Source organism: Chiloscyllium punctatum, chromosome 12 (assembly GCF_047496795.1).
Source record: "Chiloscyllium punctatum isolate Juve2018m chromosome 12, sChiPun1.3, whole genome shotgun sequence".
In the NCBI taxonomy this organism is placed as follows: domain Eukaryota; kingdom Metazoa; phylum Chordata; class Chondrichthyes; order Orectolobiformes; family Hemiscylliidae; genus Chiloscyllium; species Chiloscyllium punctatum.
In genome coordinates, this window is record NC_092750.1 from 1177159 (window position 1) to 1196082 (window position 18924).

The 18924-nt window shown below is 43.6% G+C and overlaps 1 protein-coding gene across 1 annotated transcript in view; it reads right to left on the reverse strand.

Annotated features, from left to right (window-relative positions):
* Positions 1–18924, reverse strand: part of qars1 (glutaminyl-tRNA synthetase 1) — an 82775-nt gene that overhangs the window by 12614 nt on the left and 51237 nt on the right. Inside the window, exons 15-17 of the mRNA XM_072581730.1 lie at positions 17808–17900; positions 11399–11536; positions 2994–3081 (exon numbers count right to left, since the gene is read on the reverse strand). Coding sequence (XP_072437831.1) covers positions 2994–3081; positions 11399–11536; positions 17808–17900 — 319 coding nt within the window. The remainder of the gene's footprint in view (positions 1–2993; positions 3082–11398; positions 11537–17807; positions 17901–18924) is intronic.

Sequence of the window (18924 nt, forward strand, 5' to 3'; positions counted from 1 at the left end):
ATCTGAGGGCCACCACACTTCTGGCGGTTGGGGGGGGGGGGGGGTTGAGAAGGAGAATCCTTCATGGTAACCCCTGCTGGTGTGGGGATTGAACCCACACTATTGGCATCACACTGCTTTGCAACACAACCATTCAGCGAACTGAGCTAAACTGGGGATGGAACTACATAGGAAATATGAGGTGCATGCGATAAGAGTGCAAAAGTAATCATTCATGATTTTAACTACATATAGACATGGCAAACCACAGTTACAATAATAGTGGTGGAAGAATTCCTGAAGTTACACAAGATGGATTTTTAACCAAACTGTTAAGGAATCAACTCAGGGGCAAATTTTCCTAGATTAATCCTTTCTTATTGTACAGAGTCAATGAATAATTTTGAAGTGAGAGTCCTTTAGGGAAAAAGTGACTGTAACATGTTAAAATTTTTTTACTGGAAAAGAAAGTGAAGTAATCCAATCCAACCTGGGCTCTAGATCTAGGACAATAGATAAACAGTTGCAACAGATAAAAGTGGAGAGTGACTAATACTTTAGGAATGAATGCATTGCATCAGTTATACATTCGCTTTGGGCTAAAGCACCCACAAGAAAAGTGGCTAACTACATCTAACAAACCAAATTAGGGATAGTATTAGATCAAAAGAGCAATAATATTCCTAAAAAGTTGCGAGAAAAGTAGCAAACCTGAGGATTGGGAGAAGTTTAGAATTCAGCAAAGGAGGACCCGGAGATGGATTAAGAGGGGAGAAATAGAATGAGATTTAACTTCCAAAGTACATAAAAGCAGAGTGCAACAGCTTCTGCAAGTATGTAAAAAGAAAAAGATTAGTGAAGAGAAATATAGGGTCCTTACAGTCTGAAGCAGGTGAATTGATAATGTCGAACAATAAAATAGCTGATAAACAACTACTTTACTTCTATTTTTATAAAAGGCAACAGAGGTAACTTTCAGGAATGCTAGGGAAGCAAGCGTCTATTAGAGAAGGCAATATTAACAGAAACTAGTATTGTTTTCAAAAAAAAAAAAAAGAGAGTTGAGTAATTATTGGGACTGAAGGTTGCTAAATGCCAGGGCCTGATAATCTCCACTGCAGGGTGCGAAGGAGAAATGGTGGATGCACTTATCGTTATCTTCTAAAACTTTTATCTTTATAAACTGTGGAACAGTTCCAGCAGATTGGTGGATAGAAATGTAACCCCAGTGTTTAAAACAAAAAGGAGAGAGTGTGAACAGAGGCTGATAAATGAGTTAGCCAAGGGAGTAGGAAATATGTTGGAATCCAGGACGTTTAGAAGTGACAAATAGGATCAGACAAAGTCAACAGGATTTATGACGACAAACCCACTGGAGATTTTTCTTCTTAAGGTCATAACCAGGAGAATAAAAACAGACGAACTAGTGGGTGTGGTACATTTGAATCCTTAGAAAGCTTTTGATTAAGTCCCATATTGGTTCCTGCATAGTACCAAAGCGCAAGGGATTGTTAGTGATATACTGGCACAGATTGAAATTTGGATGTAGGTTTGCTCGCTGAGCTGAAAGCTGGAAGATTGAAACTTGAATAGCAGACAGGAATAAATGGGTCAGTTTTAGAGGGGAAAGGAGCAGCTGGGGATCATTACCTGAGTCCCAGCTATTCACAATATATATCAATGATTTGGATGAGGGATTCACATGGAACATTTCCAAGTTTGCTGATGGCACAAAACTGGGCAGGATTGCAAGTGGAGAGGTGGATATTATGAGCCTTCAAGGTGATTTCAGACAAATTGAATGAGTGAGAAAACACATGGCAGATACAGTACAACGTGGCCAAATGTGAATTGTCCACTTTGGTATGAAAAACACAAACGGCAGAGTATTATTTAAATGCTAATAAATTGTGAAATGTTGATGTACAAAGGGACCTGGGTATCACTGTACACCAGTCACTGAAAGCAAGAACTCAGAAAGCAGTTAGGAAGATAAATTGCCTTAATTGCAATAGAATTCGAGTACAGATTCAAGAATGTCTTGTTGTAGCTGTATAGGGCCTTAGTGAGATTACACCTGGAGTATTAAATGCAGTTTTGGTCTCTTTACCAAAGAAAAGATATACTTACTTGTCGTCATTAGAGGGAGTGCCGTAAAACCTCACCAGACTGATTCCTGTGATGGCAAATTTGATGTATGATGGTCAACTGGACCTGCATTCCCTGGGGTTTAGAAAAATGATCCCACTGAAATGTATCATAGGGCTGGACAGACTGGATGCAGAGATGATGCTTCCCCTGTCTGGGGAACCAGAAAAAGGGGTCACAGTCTCAGGACACATGCTAGGCCTGAGATGAGTAGCAGTCTCTTTATTTAGAGGGTAGTGAACCTGCTCTATAACAGAAAGCTGTGGAGGTTAAGTCACTGAATAAATTTAGGAAAGAAAATGTGTGGGACACCATTAAGAAAGAGGATCAATCCTGATCATAGCAAATCGTACAGCGGGCTCAACAGATGAATGGCCTACACCTGCTCCTATTTTCTTCAGGCCAAATCACCTCAATCTGGGGGCTAGAAATCATTTAGAAGATTATCCTAAGGCAAAATGAACTGACCCTACCACTGTTGCGGACAATGGAAATTCCAAATCGTGCCTGACAGCAATCGGAGTTAGAGTCGAAAAGTGTGGCACTGGAAAAGCACAGCAGATCAGTCAGCATCCATGGGGGAGGACAGTCAACGTTTCGGGCATAAGCCCTTCACCAGGAATGACATTCCTGATGAAGAGCTTATGCCCGAACCACTGACTCACCTGCTCATCGAATACTGCCAGTCCTGCTGTGCTTTTCCAGCACCACACTTTTCGATGTTGACTCTCCAACATCTGCATTCCTCACTTTTCCTCAGCCTGAGTTTCTCGATCATGCAGCCTCCAGTGCATTCAAACAGCAGTGGTAACTCAGGTTGTATACAGGTAAGCAGGTCAGGTATCTAATAACATCGAACACCTCACCTTCGCACAGAAGTTGTTGATTGCCTCTGGAGGGAAGCCTCTCCGACGAAGCGCGGTCAGTGTAAACAATCGGGGATCATCCCAGTCCCTGCAGGAGACAAGAAACAAACAGAAACAGCTGTACAGACAGCAGCACTTGCAGCTCCTCCTTTACTCAATAGTTTTTTGGTTTATTTATCAGATGGGAGTTGCTGACCAGGCCTGAGTTTATTGTCCAGTCCCATATGACCATATGATGGTGAGGCACCTTTTTAAAATGTTTCAGCTCTATGTGGTGTGGGGACACAAGCAATTGTCATTTGCCACTATGTATTATTGAAAGAAAAAAGATATTTTGTCAAATTTTTCACACTACACTTAGAGTCATCAAGATACACAGCACAGAAACAAACCCTTCTGTCCAACTCATCCATGCCAACCAGATATCCTAGGTGGCACAGTAGCTAGCACTGCTGTCTCACAGCGCCAGGGACCTGGGTTCAATTCTAACCTTGAGCAACTGTCTGTGTGGAGTTTGCGCATTCTCCCCGTATCTGAGCGGGTTTCCTCTAAATGCTCCAATTTCCTCTCACAATCCAAAGATGGGCAGGTTAGGTGAATTGGTCGTGCTAAATTGCCCAGTGTTCAAGGTTGTGTAGGTTGAGTGCATTAGTCAGGAGTAAACATAGGGGAATGGGTCTAGGTGGGTTAGTCTTCAGAGGGTCAACGTGGACTTGTTGGGCCAAATGGCCTGTTTCCACACTGTAGGGATTCTATGATCCTAGGCAGATTTAGTCTCATCTGCCAGCATTTGGCCCATATCCCTCCAAACCCCTCCTATTCATATACCAATCCAGATGCTTTTAAATGCTGTAATTATACCAGCCTCCACCACTTCCTCTGGCAGCTCATTCCACTCTCTGCGTGAAGAGGTTGCCCCTTCGATTCCACTTATATCTTTCCCCTCTCACCTGAAACCTATGCCATCTATTTTGGACGCCCTCACACTGGAGAAAAAAAGTATTTGCCTATTTATCCTATCCATGCCCCTCATGATTTTATAAAAACCTCTAGAAGGTCACCCCTCAGCCTCCAATGCGCCAGGGAAACAGCCCCAGCCTGTTCGGCCTCTCCCCAAAGCTCAAATCCTCCAACCCTGGCAACATCGTTGTAAATCTTTTCTGAACCCTTTCAAGTTTCACAACATCTTTCCAATAGGAAGGAGACCAGAATTGCACACAATGTTCCAACAGTGGCCTAACCAATGTCCTGTACAGTTGCAACATGACCTCCCAACTCCTGTACTCAATACTCTGATCAATAAAAGCAAGCAAGACAAACACCAACTTTACAACACAACTAAATCTGAAATTCTTGTGATGGGGAACACAAAGTGAGTGGTGAACATTTAATGGATTTTCCCTTAAATTGAGAATAGCTGGAGGGAGACTATCTGGAGAGAAGCTGCAGATTAGAGTGAGGCCAGAGATTTGAATGAATGGGCACAGAGAGTTGGAATGGGAGTGGAGAAGTAAAGTGGAATTAATGTCCAACCAGAGATTTCTAAGAAGCTAGAACTTGGAACAAGACGGAAGATTCTAAAGGTGTGGTTAGCACTGCAGCCTCACAGCGCCAGCGCCCCAGGTTCAATTCCAGCCTTGGGTGACTATGTGGACTTTGCACATTCTTCCAGTGTCTGCATGGGTTTCTTCTGGGTGCTCTGGTTTCCTCCCACAGTCCAAAGATGTACAGGTCAGGTGAATTGGCCATGCTAAATTGCCCGTAGTGTTAGGTGCATCAGTCAGAGGGAAATGGGACCGGGTGGGTTACTCTTCTGAGGGTCGGTGTGGACTTGTTGGGCCGAAGGGCCTGTTTCCACACTGTAGGGAATCTAATCCTAATCAAATGAGTGTCAGAAATGGAGTTTTTTTAAAAATCAGGAACTGACGGCTAGAGTTAATTTTGCAATACAATCACAGAATCCATAAAGTGTGGAAGCTTTATATTCAGTTCATCGAGTCCACACCGACCCTCTGAAGAGCAACCCACCTCGACCCACCCCCACTGCCTATCCCTGTAACGCTGTGGCTGACTCACTTAGGCTGCACATCCTTAGACAGTACGGGTAATTTAGCATGGCAAAACTGTGGGAGGGAACCAGAGCACCGGAGGAAATCTACTCAGTCATGGGTAGAATGTGAAAACGCCACACAAAGTTGCCAGAGGCTGGAATCAAACTTGGGCCTCTAGTGCTGTGAGCCACCATGCCAATCAAAAAGAGAGGATGGTCAGGAGAGACAGCGCGTGCGAGAGAATGAGAGAGGCGCTCTCTCTCTCTCTGCACGAGAGAGTGAGTATAAAACAATCGGAGTTGAGATCGCAGAGAGCTGAAAATTTCTTCTGCTTCATTGAATGAAAATTAATCGGAGCCAAGAGCCAGGACAAAGATTTCACAAGAGCTGGTGTTAAGAGTCAAAGCATAAGTTTGTTTGCAAAGAAAATGGAATAGTGACATTTTGTAATCGGTCCTGATCTTTTTAAACTAAATGTGAACTATCAACACATCATGCACTCACATGGCTATCTGTTCCTGTAGCTCGCCAATATTATCTTCCATATTTTGCACATTTAAAGCAGATTAATGCACCTTATTTATACTTTTAAAAATATTACCTCACTCTGAACACTAAAAATCTTCTTGCTTCTTGTTCTAATGCCATGTGACTTTTTTTTTTGCACCAAATACTTCTTGTCATGCTGCCAATTTAGTTCAAATTATTTCCAATAATACTAGCAAACTGTGAGGGCATTGTTCCTGGTTCTATAAAGCTGCTACACATCCCCATTCCAAGAACATCAGAACCTCCCCAGAACTAGAAGTCCCAGCAATAACCATCCTCCGTCCAGAACCAGTCCTCTAGCAACAATTTCTGTCTTTCCAGAAATAATACACCAATCCTGTTCAATCAAAGCAAAATACTGCAGATTCTGCAAGTATGAAACAGACACAGAAAATAGTGCAGAAACTCAGCAGGTCTTGCAGCATCTGTGGATGGAGGAACATTTTTCATAGAGTCTGTTGTAAAGTAGATGAAACTTGAAATCCCACATATTTACAAAGGAAATATTTACCAGAGGGGTGGGGGTTGGGGTGGTGGTGGTGGTGGTGTTGTATGTGTACACTTATGGAGAGAGACAGACAGAGATAGGGAGGAGAGAGCAAGCGAGTCAAAAACAAAAACAAAAACACAGAGTGGAGGTGTGTATGTGATTCCCGCTCAGGCACATTGATTACACTGCTCACTAGTCATCTGATGAAGGAGCAGCGGTCCAAAAGCTAGTGCTTCCAAATAAACTTGTCGGACTATAACCTGGAGTTGTGTGATTTCTAACTTTGCTCACCCATTGTGTAAGTGAGACTGGACACGGGGGGGGGGGGGCTGAGCTCTAATTCTGTAAATACAACCTTCTTTCATTGCTGCCCCTCAGGCAGTTCAGGGGACACTCAGTCCTGTCCATCAGACAGTGCAGGAATCCGTCTGTTATGTTCTTTAACCACTGCATCTCTCCTACTCTAGGACTCTATTGTAGGAGTCACCTTATGGGACTTGGATGACCTCTTGAAGAACCTTGATGTCCAACACTAATTTCAACATCATTTGTTCAGACTCCATTGAGGAGAAAGCGAGCCACTTGAATGTCAAAGCCTCGCTCAAGACCAGTATTCTGGGGGAGCTGGTACGGGGGGGTGGGGGCGGGGGGCAGCTCTGCTAAATATCTGAGGGACAGCAAGTCATTAAGCACTAAGCCCAAGTCACCCTGAACTACCGAGCAACCACCTACTTTAAGTAGCTGACCATGAATCCAAGCAGGTAGGATTCATGAAAACTCTTAAGTTATTCTACACTTGAAAGGAACAGGAGGATGGCCAGACGGAGGGTCAGGCCGATCAGGAATCTCATTCAGGAATGATCAGCCGATTTTCCTGCTCTTCGGATGCTGCCCGACCTGCTGCACCTTCCCAGAATCACTCTAATCCTGACTTGGATCAGGGATAGTGGAGGGAACTTGTGCCTGGAGTCAGAGGTGGTAGCGGAGGTCATTAATGAATACTTTGCTTCAGTATTCACTACTGAGAAGGAGCTTGATGTTTTAGAGGACAGTGCAGACCAGGCTGACGTCGAGGTGGAGGGTTTGCTGCAAATTTTGAAAAACCATAAGGTGGGATAAGTTCCCTCAGCCAGATGGAATATACCCAAGGTTCCTACAGAAAGCGAGGGAAGAGATTGCTGCACCTTTGGTGATGCTCTTTGCATCTTCACTATCCACTGGGGTAGTGTCAGATGATTGGAGGGTGGCAAATGTTATTCCCTTGTTCAAGAAAGGGAATAGGGATAACCTGGGAACTACACACCGATCAGTCTTACGCCTGTGGTGGGCAAATTATTGGACAGGATTTTGAGAAACAAGATTTATGATTACTTGGAAAAGTAATCATAAATTACTTGCTTGATTAGAGATAGTTACCATAGCTTTGTGAGGGGCAAACCTTATTGCCTCACAAACCTTATTGAATTCTTTGAGGGTGTGACAAAACACATTGATTAAGATAGTGCAGTGGATGTGGTGGACATGGATTTTAGCAAGGCATTTGATGAGGTTCCCCATGATGGGCACATTCAGAAAGTGAGGAGGCATGGGATACAGGGAAATCTGGCTGTCTGGGTACAGAATTGGGCAAAGTGGGTACTGCAAATGCTGGAGATTAGACTCTAGATTAGTGTGGCCCTGGAAAAGCACAGCAAGTCAGGCAGCATCAGAGGAGCAGGAAAATCGATGTTTCGAGCAAAAGCCCTTCATTTCTGCTGTGTTTTTTCAGCACCACTAATCTGTATACAGAATTGGCTAGAAGACAGAGGTGGTGGTAGATGGAAAGTATTCAGCCCGGAGCTTGGTGACCAGTGATATTCCACAGGGATCAATTCTGGGACCTCTGCTCTTTGTGACTTTTATAAATTTCTTGGATGAGGAAGTGAAAGGGTGGGTTAGTAAGTTTGCTGCTGACACAAAGGTTGGTGGATTGTGTGGAGGGCTGGCTGTGTTTGGTCTGCCAATCCAACCACAACACCATAAACAAACATAGATCTAGATACCATCTATCAATCCCTCAGAAAACAAACAGGAAATGACATCACCACAAACCCCAGGAACCCCATCCAGGAGAAAGATATAAATAGAAAGTGGGAGACAACAGCTTCGCTTCACTTGGAGGTCACCACGGATGATGTTACCTAGCCAGGTAATGAAACGTCTGGATATCAAACCTACAGCTCAGCGAGCAAACCTACACTCTAAACCTCAACCTGAGCTAAAAACCTTCACAAACCTTGCAAAAAAAAAGAGTCAGATACATTAGGAACATTTAAGTGACTCTTGGATAGGCACATAGAAGATATATAATGAAGGAAATGTAGGGGAGTTTGATCATAGAGTAGGATGAAAGGTTGGCACAACATTGTGGGCTGAAGACCTTGCACTGTGCTTTACTGTTCTATGGCCTGTGAGTCAGTTGGGGCCGAAGAATATCGCCGATCCTTCTGTCTCTGGTCAATGCTCAGCGAACCATGTCATCACTACTGTGTTATATGGTGCTCAGAATCTGGAGATGTCTGTGTTGGACTGGGATGGACGAAGTGAAAAATCACACAACGCCAGGTTTTAGTCCAACAGGTTTAATTGGAAGCACTAGCAGCTACCTGATGAAGAAGCGGCGCTCCGAAAGCTAGGGTTTCCAATTAAACCTGTTGGACTATAACCTGGTGTTGTGAGATTCTTAACTATATGGTGCTCAGGCATTCTGTGTGTTTGACCAAGAATATCCTTCTAATGACAACAAGCAGGAGATAGAAGGCAACCTGCAGGTGATGATTAAAGAGATCCCATTCCTAAGTATCGAGGGAAAGGGTTCTTCATCTGAGAGTTGCAAGGAAAAGAAAATTGGCAAGAATTTCAACTGCACATTTAATGAGATTTCTTGCTCAACAGGAACCCAGTGAGCTACCAGATGCCCTGAACATTTATTCAACACTCCAAATGACTGGGCGATGATGTACCCCTCAGTGTCTGGTTGTGTCCTCTGAACAGGCTGGATTCAAAAGCTGCCCAGATTATGTGTGAGATTAGTATTAGACTGGTCAATTGGTGCCAGCTACTCTTAGACCAGCTTCATGTCAGAGATGAGATGTAATGATCTTATGAAGAATGTAGCTGCCAGAAAATCCCCCCAAATTAAAAGTTATAATCCATATGCTCAAGAGCGTGTGTCCAGAATACCAAACCGTCTATAGGAAAGATCTGGGGAAAGTGCTGACATCTATCTGGGAAACAGAAGAGGAAAGTCTTCTAGTTGATATCTTGCAACAGAGAAAATGATCACCATTCAGCAACAAGTCACTGACAGCTTGGATGGAGAAGGGGGGGTGGGGGGGGAGATGATAAACACAGTGGGTGGATATTTGATAATGCTACAAAGTGTGGATATTGTGACCATGAGCCAACTGAACAAGTACTTGATGGATCAAGTGATTGAACATGTTGTCTGCTTCACCTTCACTTCATTGTGGGATGAAGACAGCTATTTACAGGAACTATCCAACTACTTCAAGACCACCCAATCTTCAACAGAATCTGGCTATACATCACAAATTAACACAAGTCAACGAAGTGAAGATTGGTTCTCTATAGGATCAGTCTCAGCAAATGAGGAAACAGGAGAAGATTTTTCTGCAATTCACCCAGTCTAACACATGCTTTGTGAAAACAACAGACTAACAGCTGCTGCAAGTTTGCAACTGCTTCAGTAGACGACAAAAGTATTACAAGACAACGTCAGAATTACTGGAGTGAAGGGAAAACAATATGCAGTATACATTCCTGATAAGTGTAATGCAAAACACATCAATAAAATGCATCTTTTTCCAACAGTATTCAAGGATTCTCAGTACTATCAGAGTGGTATGTAAAGACGTCAGGAGGAAGTAGTCTTGACAAATCCTAAACTGAACATTGGTAAATATTTATTGTTGATTAAATATCACTCGATAGAATCAGATGATGATTGGAATTCAGACACTAACCTAAGGAACTCCTGCAGTGATGTCTTGGGATTTAAACTGATGTCACATTAATCCGTGGGTCTGGATTTGTCTTGTAATCTTACCACAGTACTCGTCTCATCACAACTTTCACTGTGATCATGTTAACACTATGTTACCATATCTTTATCTGTGACTTAAATCTACAGTGACTAAAGTGGTATTATCACTAATGCGAGGTGCTGCATTTTGGGAAAGCAAATTTAGCAGGACTTATACACTTTAATGGCAAGGTCCTAGGGAGTGTTGCTAAACAAAGAGACCTTGGAGTGAAGGTTCATAGCTCCTTGAAAGTGGAGTCGCAGGTAGATAGGATAGTGAAGGTGGTGTTTGGTATGCTTTCCTTTATTGGTCAGAGTATTGAGTACAGGAGTTGGGAGGTCATGTTGCAGCTGTACAGGACATTGGTTCAGCCACTGTTGGAATATTGCATGCAATTCTGGTCTCCTTCCTATCGGAAAGATGTTGTGAAACTTGAAAAGGTTCAGAAAAGATTTACAAGGACGTTGCCAGGGTTGGAGGATTTGAGCTACAGGGAGAGGCTGAACAGGCTGGGGCTGTTTTACCTGGAGCGTTGGAGGCTGAGGGGTGACCTTATGGAGGTTTACAAAATTATGAGGAGCATGGATAGGGTAAACAGGCAAAGTCTTTTCCCTGGGGTCGGGGAGTCCAGAAATAGAGAATATAGGTTTAGGGTGAGAGGGGAAAGATATAAAAGACACCAAAGGGGCAACATTTTCACACAGAGGGTGGTACCTGTATGGAATGAGCTGCCAGAGGAAGTGGTGGAGGCTGGTACAATTGCAACATTTAAAAGGCATCTGGATGGGTGTATGAATAGGAAGGGTTGGGAGGGATATGGGCTGGGTACTGGCAGGTAGGACTAGATTGAGTTGGGATATCTGGTCGGCATGGACGGGTTGGACCGAAGGGCCTGTTTCCTGGCTTTACATCTCTATGACTCTAATTAATCTAGAGATTTTTTTTGCTCAAAAAATAAGAAGTCTGATTGACTAATGTCCCTTAAGGAACGAACTCTGTACCTACCCGGTATGACCTACATAAGCCTCCACACCCACAGCAATGTGGTTGATTCTTAACTGCTCTCTGGGCAAATAGGGACAGGCGATAAATGCTGGCCCAAACAACAATACGCATGTGAATGGGAAAAAGCAACACTCCCTGCAACTTTAATTGCAGCCAGTGACCAGTACAACGTTTCTGTGTTACATTCTCAACCACAAATTGAATATGATAAATACAATCTGTTACCTTACGATACCAGTCTCTACCAGCTTGATAATCTTTCTTTTTGATACGACTGTATAGTGCAGATTCAGCCGTCCATATTCCCACTGTACAGGACAGTACAGGTCCAGAGCATTACATAGCCAGTAGTAGGAGGACCGTCTGCAGAGAACACATTGGGTAAAGTCAGCACCTCAAACACAGTCTCCCCCACAATTTCCCTTCCCTATTAGGATATCAGTTCACTGTACAAGGGACCAGTTCCTTCAGAACTGAGAAGGCATCAAACCAATGCTATCCTGATCAGACAATTTTGAATACAACAGCAAATGTTACTTTAAAAAAGACCTTTCTGAACAATAATAAAGGCCTGGCCCTTGCCGCACAGCTCTTCCTTGATTGCGAGGAATGAGATGTTGTCTGATTAATTGCTCTTATCTAAAAACTGTGGACATTCATTGCAGTGGATTAAACAGTACAATAACTTTGAATCCAAGCTGTATGACAACATTAACATGGAATGTGAGTATTGCTGACTGGGCAGCATTTATTGCCTGTCCCTAGTTGCCCTTGAGAAGGTGGTGGTGAGCTGCCTTCTGGAGTCCACATGCTGCGGGTTGATCCACAATACCATAACGAAGGGAATTCCAGGATTTTTTGACCCAGTGACAGTGACACTGTATTTCCATGCCAGAATGTGAGTGGCTTGGAGGGAAATGTGCAGGGGTTGTGTTCCCACATATCTACTGTCTGTGTGCTTCAACATGAAAGTGCTGTCTGAAGATTTTTGGTGAATTTCTGCAGTGCATACTGGAGATAGTAGACAGTGCTGCTACTGAGTGTGGGTGGAGGAAGAAATGGATGCTTATGGAAGTGGTGCCAATCAAGTGGGTTGCTTTGCCCTGGATGGTGTCAGGCTACTTGACTGTTCTTGGAGCTGCACCCATGAGGCAAGTGAAGAATACTCCATCACACCCTGACTTGTGCCTTGTAGATGGTGGACAGGCTCTGGAAAGTCAGGAAATGAGTCAGTTGCCAGTTTTCCTAGCCTCTAAACAGCTTTTGTAGCCACAGTATTCATATGGCTAGTCCAGTTGGGTTTCTGGTCAATGGTAACCTCAGGGTGTTGACAGTGGGGGATTCAGTGATTGTAACACCGTTGAATGTCAAGGGGCAGTGGTGAGATTGTCTGTGATTGGAGATGATCGCTGCCTGGCATTTGTGTAGCACAAAGGTAATTTGGCATTTGTTCAAATGCAACAAGACTTGGAGAACATCTAAGCTTGGGCTGACATGGATGGGTTCAGTGGATGTAGGTTTGCTTGTTGAGCTGGAAGGTTCATTTCCAGACATTTTGTCACCCTACTGGTAACATCTTCACTGGGCCTATGGGCAAAGCACTGCTGATGATTCCTGCTTTCTATTTATTTTTAGGTTATTTAGGTCGGTGATGTCATTTCCGGTTCTTTTTCTCAGGGGGTGGTAGATGGGAGTCTAATTTGATGTGTTTGTTGATCGAGTTCCAGTTGGAATGCCAAGCTTCTAGGAATTCTCATGTGTCTCTGTTTGGCTTGTCCTAGTCCCAGTCGAAGTGGTGTCCTTCCTCATCTGTCTGTGAGGATACTAGTGAGAGAGGGTCATGTCGTTTTGTGGCTAGTTGGTGTTTATGTATCCTGATGGCTAGTTTTCTGCCTGTTTGTCCAATGTAGTATTTGTAACAGTCCTTGCATGGTATTTTGTAAATGACATTAGTATTGCTAATTGCCTGTATAGGGTCTTTCAAGTTCATTAGCTGCTGTTTTAGTGTGTTGGTGGGTTTGTGGGCTACCATGATGCCAAGGGGTCTGAGTAGTCTGACAGTCATTTCAGAGATGTCTTTGATGTAGGGGAGAGTGGCTAGGGTTTCTGGATGGGTTTTGTCTGCATGTTTGGGTTTGCTGCTGAGATATCAGCGGACTGTGTCATTGGGTACCCGCTCTTTTTGGAATACACTGTATTGGTGATTTTCCTCTGCTCTGCATAGTTCCTCTGTGCTGCAATGTGTGGTGGTTCATTGAAATAATGTTCTGATGCAGCTTCATTTGTGGATGTTGGGATGATTGCTTCTGTAATTCAATATTTGGTCCATGTGTGTTGTTTTCCTGTAGATGCTGGTTTGAAGTTCCCCATTGGCTGTTCACTCTACTGTGACATCTAGGAATTGTTGTTTTCCTTCTCTTTGGTGAACTTTATGCCAGTAAGGGTATTATTGATGGTCTTGAAGATTTCCTCTAATTTGCTTCATATAGTGATGACAAAGGGGTCACCCATGTAGCGGATCCAAAGTTTGGGTTGATGGTTGGCAGAGCTGTTTGTTCGAGTCTCTGCTAAGAACCCTGATATTGGAGATCCCATGGGTGTTCCATTGGTGTGTCTGTAGGTTTTGTTGTTGAAGGTGAAGTGTATGGTAAGGCATAGGCCCACTAGCTTGACAATACTGTCCTTGCTGATGAAGTTGGTGGTGTTTGGTGCATGTGTCTTTGGGTCTTCAAATAGTGTAAGTCAGTGTTTCCTTCAAAGTTTGTGAGAAGATTTGTAGCTCGGGTGCTTATTGTTGGCCTGTCTCTGCTGCTTCCGGTTGTCAGTTCGAGCTGTCTGCTGCAGTGGCCGGTATATTGGGTCCAGGTCGATGTTGCTTGTCATCTGCGTGTGGCTACTAAGGATAGCTGGTCGTGTCATTTCGTGGCTAGTTGGTGTTCATGGATATGGATCGTTAGCTGTCTTCCTGTTTGTCCTATGTAGTGTTCTGTGCAGTCCATGGGATTTTGTACACTACATTGGTTTTGCTCATGCTGGGTATCGGGTCCTTCATTCTGGTGAGTTGTTGTCTGAGAGTGGCTGTTGGTTTGTGTGCTGTTATGAGTCATAGAAGTCGTAGTAGTCTGGCTGTCAGTTCAGAAATGTTCTTGATGTATGGTAACGTGGCTAGTCCTTTGGGTTGTGGCATGTCCTCGTTCAGGTGTCTTTCCCTTAGGCATCTGTTGATGAAATTGTGGGGGTATCTGTTTTTGGCGAATACATTGTATAAGTGTTCTTCTTCCTCTTTTTGCAGTTCTGGTGTGCTGCAGTGTGTTGTGGCCCTTTTGAACAGTGTCTTGATGCAACTTCTTTTGTGTGTGTTGGGGTGGTTGTTTTCGTAGTTCAGGACTTGGTCTGTGTGTGGCTTTCCTGTAAACCTTTGTGGTGAATTCTCCGTTCGGTGTTCTCTGTACCATCACGTCTAGGACAAACAGGAAGACAGCTAACGATCCGTATCCATGAACACCAACTAGCCACGAAATGACACGACCAGCTATCCTTAGTAGCCACACATGCAGATGACAAGCAACATGAGTTCGACTGGGACAACGCTACTATTATAGGACAAACCAAACAGAGAACAGCCAGGGAATTCCTAGAGGCATGGCACTCATCCACAGATTCAATCAACAAACACATCGACCTGGACCCAATATACTGGCCACTGCAGCGGACAGCTGGAACTGACAAGTGGAAGCGGCAGAGACAGGCCACGATAAATGCCGGAGGAAACAGCACAGAAGCGCTTCACAGGAGGCTCCCAAGCACTGAGGATGTCACCTAGACAGGGGACGAAATGTCTGCAACACAAATTCCCAGCTTGGTGAACAGAACCACAACAGTGTTTCCTTGGCCAGGTTAATGTTGATTCATGCAAACAAGGTTGTTACGTCAAAGGAAGCCATTATTTGATCCTCTTCTTTCTTAGGGTGTTTGATGGACTTCAGGAATTCTTGGGTGGAGTGGATGGAGTGGCGTGAGTCTTCTACAAAGTGTTTTAGTCTTTGGTGTAGTTCCTTGGCTAATCTGTAAGTTGGTGTTCCAGGCAGTGAGACTATGGGTCTGGGGGGGCTCCTGGTTTGTGAATTTTGGGTAATCCGTAGAAGCGTGGAGTATTGGATACGCCTGGTTTCATTTTTTGGCAGTCGGTCTTATTTATTTCTCCAGATTTCTGAAGTTTTTTGAGCAGGGCTGTGATTCGGTTCTCTAGTTGTGGGGTCGTGTCTATTGCCACTTGTTGGTAAGTGTCGGTATCTGTAAGTAGTGTGTTCGCTTTTTCAATGTCGTCTCTTCGATTAAGAATGACTGTCAAGCGTCCTTTGATCCAGGTAGGATAACAATGTTTTTATTTTTTTTAGTCTTTCCAGTGCTTTCCTGTGTATTGAGTGTGTTTCCTTCCTTTTTTCTGATTAATGTTGGCACGACTACTTGTCTGATGGTTTGCTGGGTTTCTTCTGAGAGTTGGATCTTTCAGTGTTGTTTCTAATGCTGCTAAGAAATCTTTCTTGTCTGCATCCTGGAAGTTGTAATTTAATCCTCTAAGGCAGATTTTTCAGCGTCTGTTAAGGGTCGGTCAGATAAGTTTATTATCCATGCTTCTGTGTTGTCAGTGCTGTTATTTTGTGTAAGTTTATCTAGTTTTTTTCATTTTCTGTCGCTGTCTAATATCCATTGCTTGTTGTACTGTGTCTGTCTATTTATGGTCTGTTGCATGTGAGAGTAAAGATTTTTGATGCAAAATTTCCCCGTTGGATTTATGGAGTCTGTTGTGGACTTCATTAATCATTTCTCTAAGTATTCTTCGGCCGTTTTGCTCTGCTATTCTTTTGGCTAGTGGGTATTAAGGGAAGGTTTGTTTTTAAGACCCATAGTCTTGCTACCTGGAACGCCAACTTACGGATATAGTATCTGAAGAGTCATAAATGGCACTGAACATCGTGCAATCATCAGCAAACATATCCATTTCTGACCTTATGATGGAGGGAATGTCATTGATGAAGCAGTTGAAGGTGGTTGGCCCTCGGACATTAACCTGAGGAACTCCTGCAGAGATATCCTGGAGCTGAGATGACTGACCTCCAATTACCACAATCATCTTCCAACATGCCAACTATGACTCTAACCAGCAGCGTGTTTGCCCAGATACCCAATGATTCCAGTTTTGCTAGGGCTTCTTAATGCCACTCTCGGTCAAATGAGGTCTTGATGTCAAGGGCAGTCCCTCTCACTTCACCCCTGGAATTCTGCTCTTTTGTCCATGCTGACCCAAGGCTGTAATGAGGACAGGAGCAGAGTGGCCCTGGGGGAACCCAAACTGGGCATCACTGAGCAGGTGCTGCTTGATTGCAGTGTTGATGATACCTTGCAATCACATTACTGATGAGCAAGAAAAAAAACTGATGGGGCAGTTTTGTTGGATTTGTCCTGCTTTTTATGTACAGGACAGAATTTGGAAATCTGTCAGATAAAAGCCAGTGTTGTAACTGTACTGGAAGAGTTTGGCTAGGGGAGTTGCAAGTTCTCGAGCACAAGTCTTCAGTACTGTTGCAGAAATGTTGTCAGGGCCCTTAGCCTTTGCAGTATCCAGCACCTCTAACCATTTCTTGATATCACACTGAGTGAACTGAATTTGCTGAAGAATGGTATCTGTAATGCTGGGGACTACGGGAGGAGGCAGAGATAGATTATCCGCTTAGCAATTCTGGCTGAAAATTGCATCTACACATCTATCCTTCTTCTGTAACTCCTTTTCAGTGAAACTTTGCTTCTGTCTGATATCCCTTAAAAACGTTTTGTGCAGCGTGAGGGACAAGCGGTCAGATTTAGGCTGTAGCAAGACAAGAGTTACATCACCTTGTTTCCACCACAAATCTCCATTCCCAAATCCACAACCTTCTCTCTCCATTCTCTCCCTTACACACCTTAATTTACACTCATTTTACATCTTTCTCCACCTTTAACAACCCCTTTGTCTTGAACTCAGGGTCTCTGCCTCTGAGAAAAGTATTAACAAAAACATTTTCCAACAGTTTTCAGTTTAGAAGATGATTGATACCGGAGTCAAAAGTATGAACTATTTCTCTCCCCACAGATGTTGCCAGGCCTGCCAAGTTTATCCAGCATTTTCTATTGACCCTGAACTAATCCCATTACTTCGCACTTCCCCCACAGACTTCTATCAATTCCAAACTAATCTCTCTGCTCCACTCCATCCCCATAGATTTACATCAATCCCAAACTAATCCAACAGCACTGCTCTCTCTCTCTCCCTCTTTATAGGCCTGTTTGTCCTCTCCCTCACATATTTATGCAATTTCCCTTTAAAGGGTTAATGGTCTCTGCCCTCAACCACTATCTGTGAAACCAATGTTCCATTATTCTTCTTGACAAATATATCCCTCGAAACCACTTTCCTGGTGACAATTTTAAATTGATGCTACCGCAAGCTCTAATCCTCACCACTTTCCCCACCTTTTAATAGTTACCAAGGCAACACCTTTTTAAAGGTGCCCCAAATCAGAAGCATTACTGGGAGTTCTGCTGCATGTGTGCAGACACCTGCTGGTCAAAGTCCTTTCCCCAAACTATGACTTACCGAGCCTGGAATTCCTTGGTACAAAGTGAATGTGTGATGTGTTCAATGGAGTCACATAAACAGTGTGTGTAGTCATACGTGGGATAGATACACCTTTTAAAAAAAAAGGTAAAATCAGAGTAAATTCAGGATACATGGTACTCCTACATGTTACAAGCAACAAGATGCTTCAATGTTCTTTATATCAGGACAGAGGACAGTGCAGTGAATGCTGAGCAAGAGGAAAAAGTGGAGTGTGTCAGATTAGGGCAACGCACAGAACGCCTGAATGGAATTGGATAGTTGCAGCTTGAGGGATGTCCACTAAGAGTTGAACTCAGTTGAACTCACAGTGAAAGCTTTTAATTCTTGGCACTTTAACACTACAAGACACCGCACCAAGTTAAGCCCCTCACTAGTGATACAAGGAGACAAATGAAGCAAGTGAACAGACCTTGGGACACAGCATCTTAAGGAATATGTGGGGTAGGGTGAAGATTGAGTGTAGTTTTGGCTTTCTAAACACAAAGCAAGTTTAATCCTGTAAACTAACTCTTTCTGGTGACGTGCAGGAAATGTCTGCTTTTTAGCAATTCAATCAGAGTGCAAGGTGTGGTTCTGGCTAGAGGGTCATGGTGGTGAGAAGCGAGACCTGAGCTTTTCTACTTAGCTGTAAGGGAAAGATAATGACCCAGAACAGTCCATTCTGTTGCCAACTCCTATGTCCCCTTTTCCCACACCGAGCAGGGTCTCAAGCCTGACTCCTACTTTCAGAATGTTACACTTTATATTTCACATCTGTTTGTCAGGAGGGATCTGAACAGAGCAGAAAGGGAAATTCTATTCCCATTGGTGGATGCGTTGAGAACCAGAGGGCACAGATTTAAGGTAAGTGGCAAAAGCAGCAATGGTGACTGGAAGAAAACTCTTTTCAAGTTGTGAGTGGTTAGGGTCTGAAAAGTGTAGTGCAGACTCAATTGAGACATTCAGGAATGAATTTAATTATCTGAAAAGAGAGAACGTGCAGGTTTCAGGGAGAAAGTTGTGGTGATTGCAGAATGTGAATCACTCTTTCGGAGAGCTAACACAGCCAGGTTGGGCTGAATGACCTCTGTGTGGTAACCATTCAGATTCTATT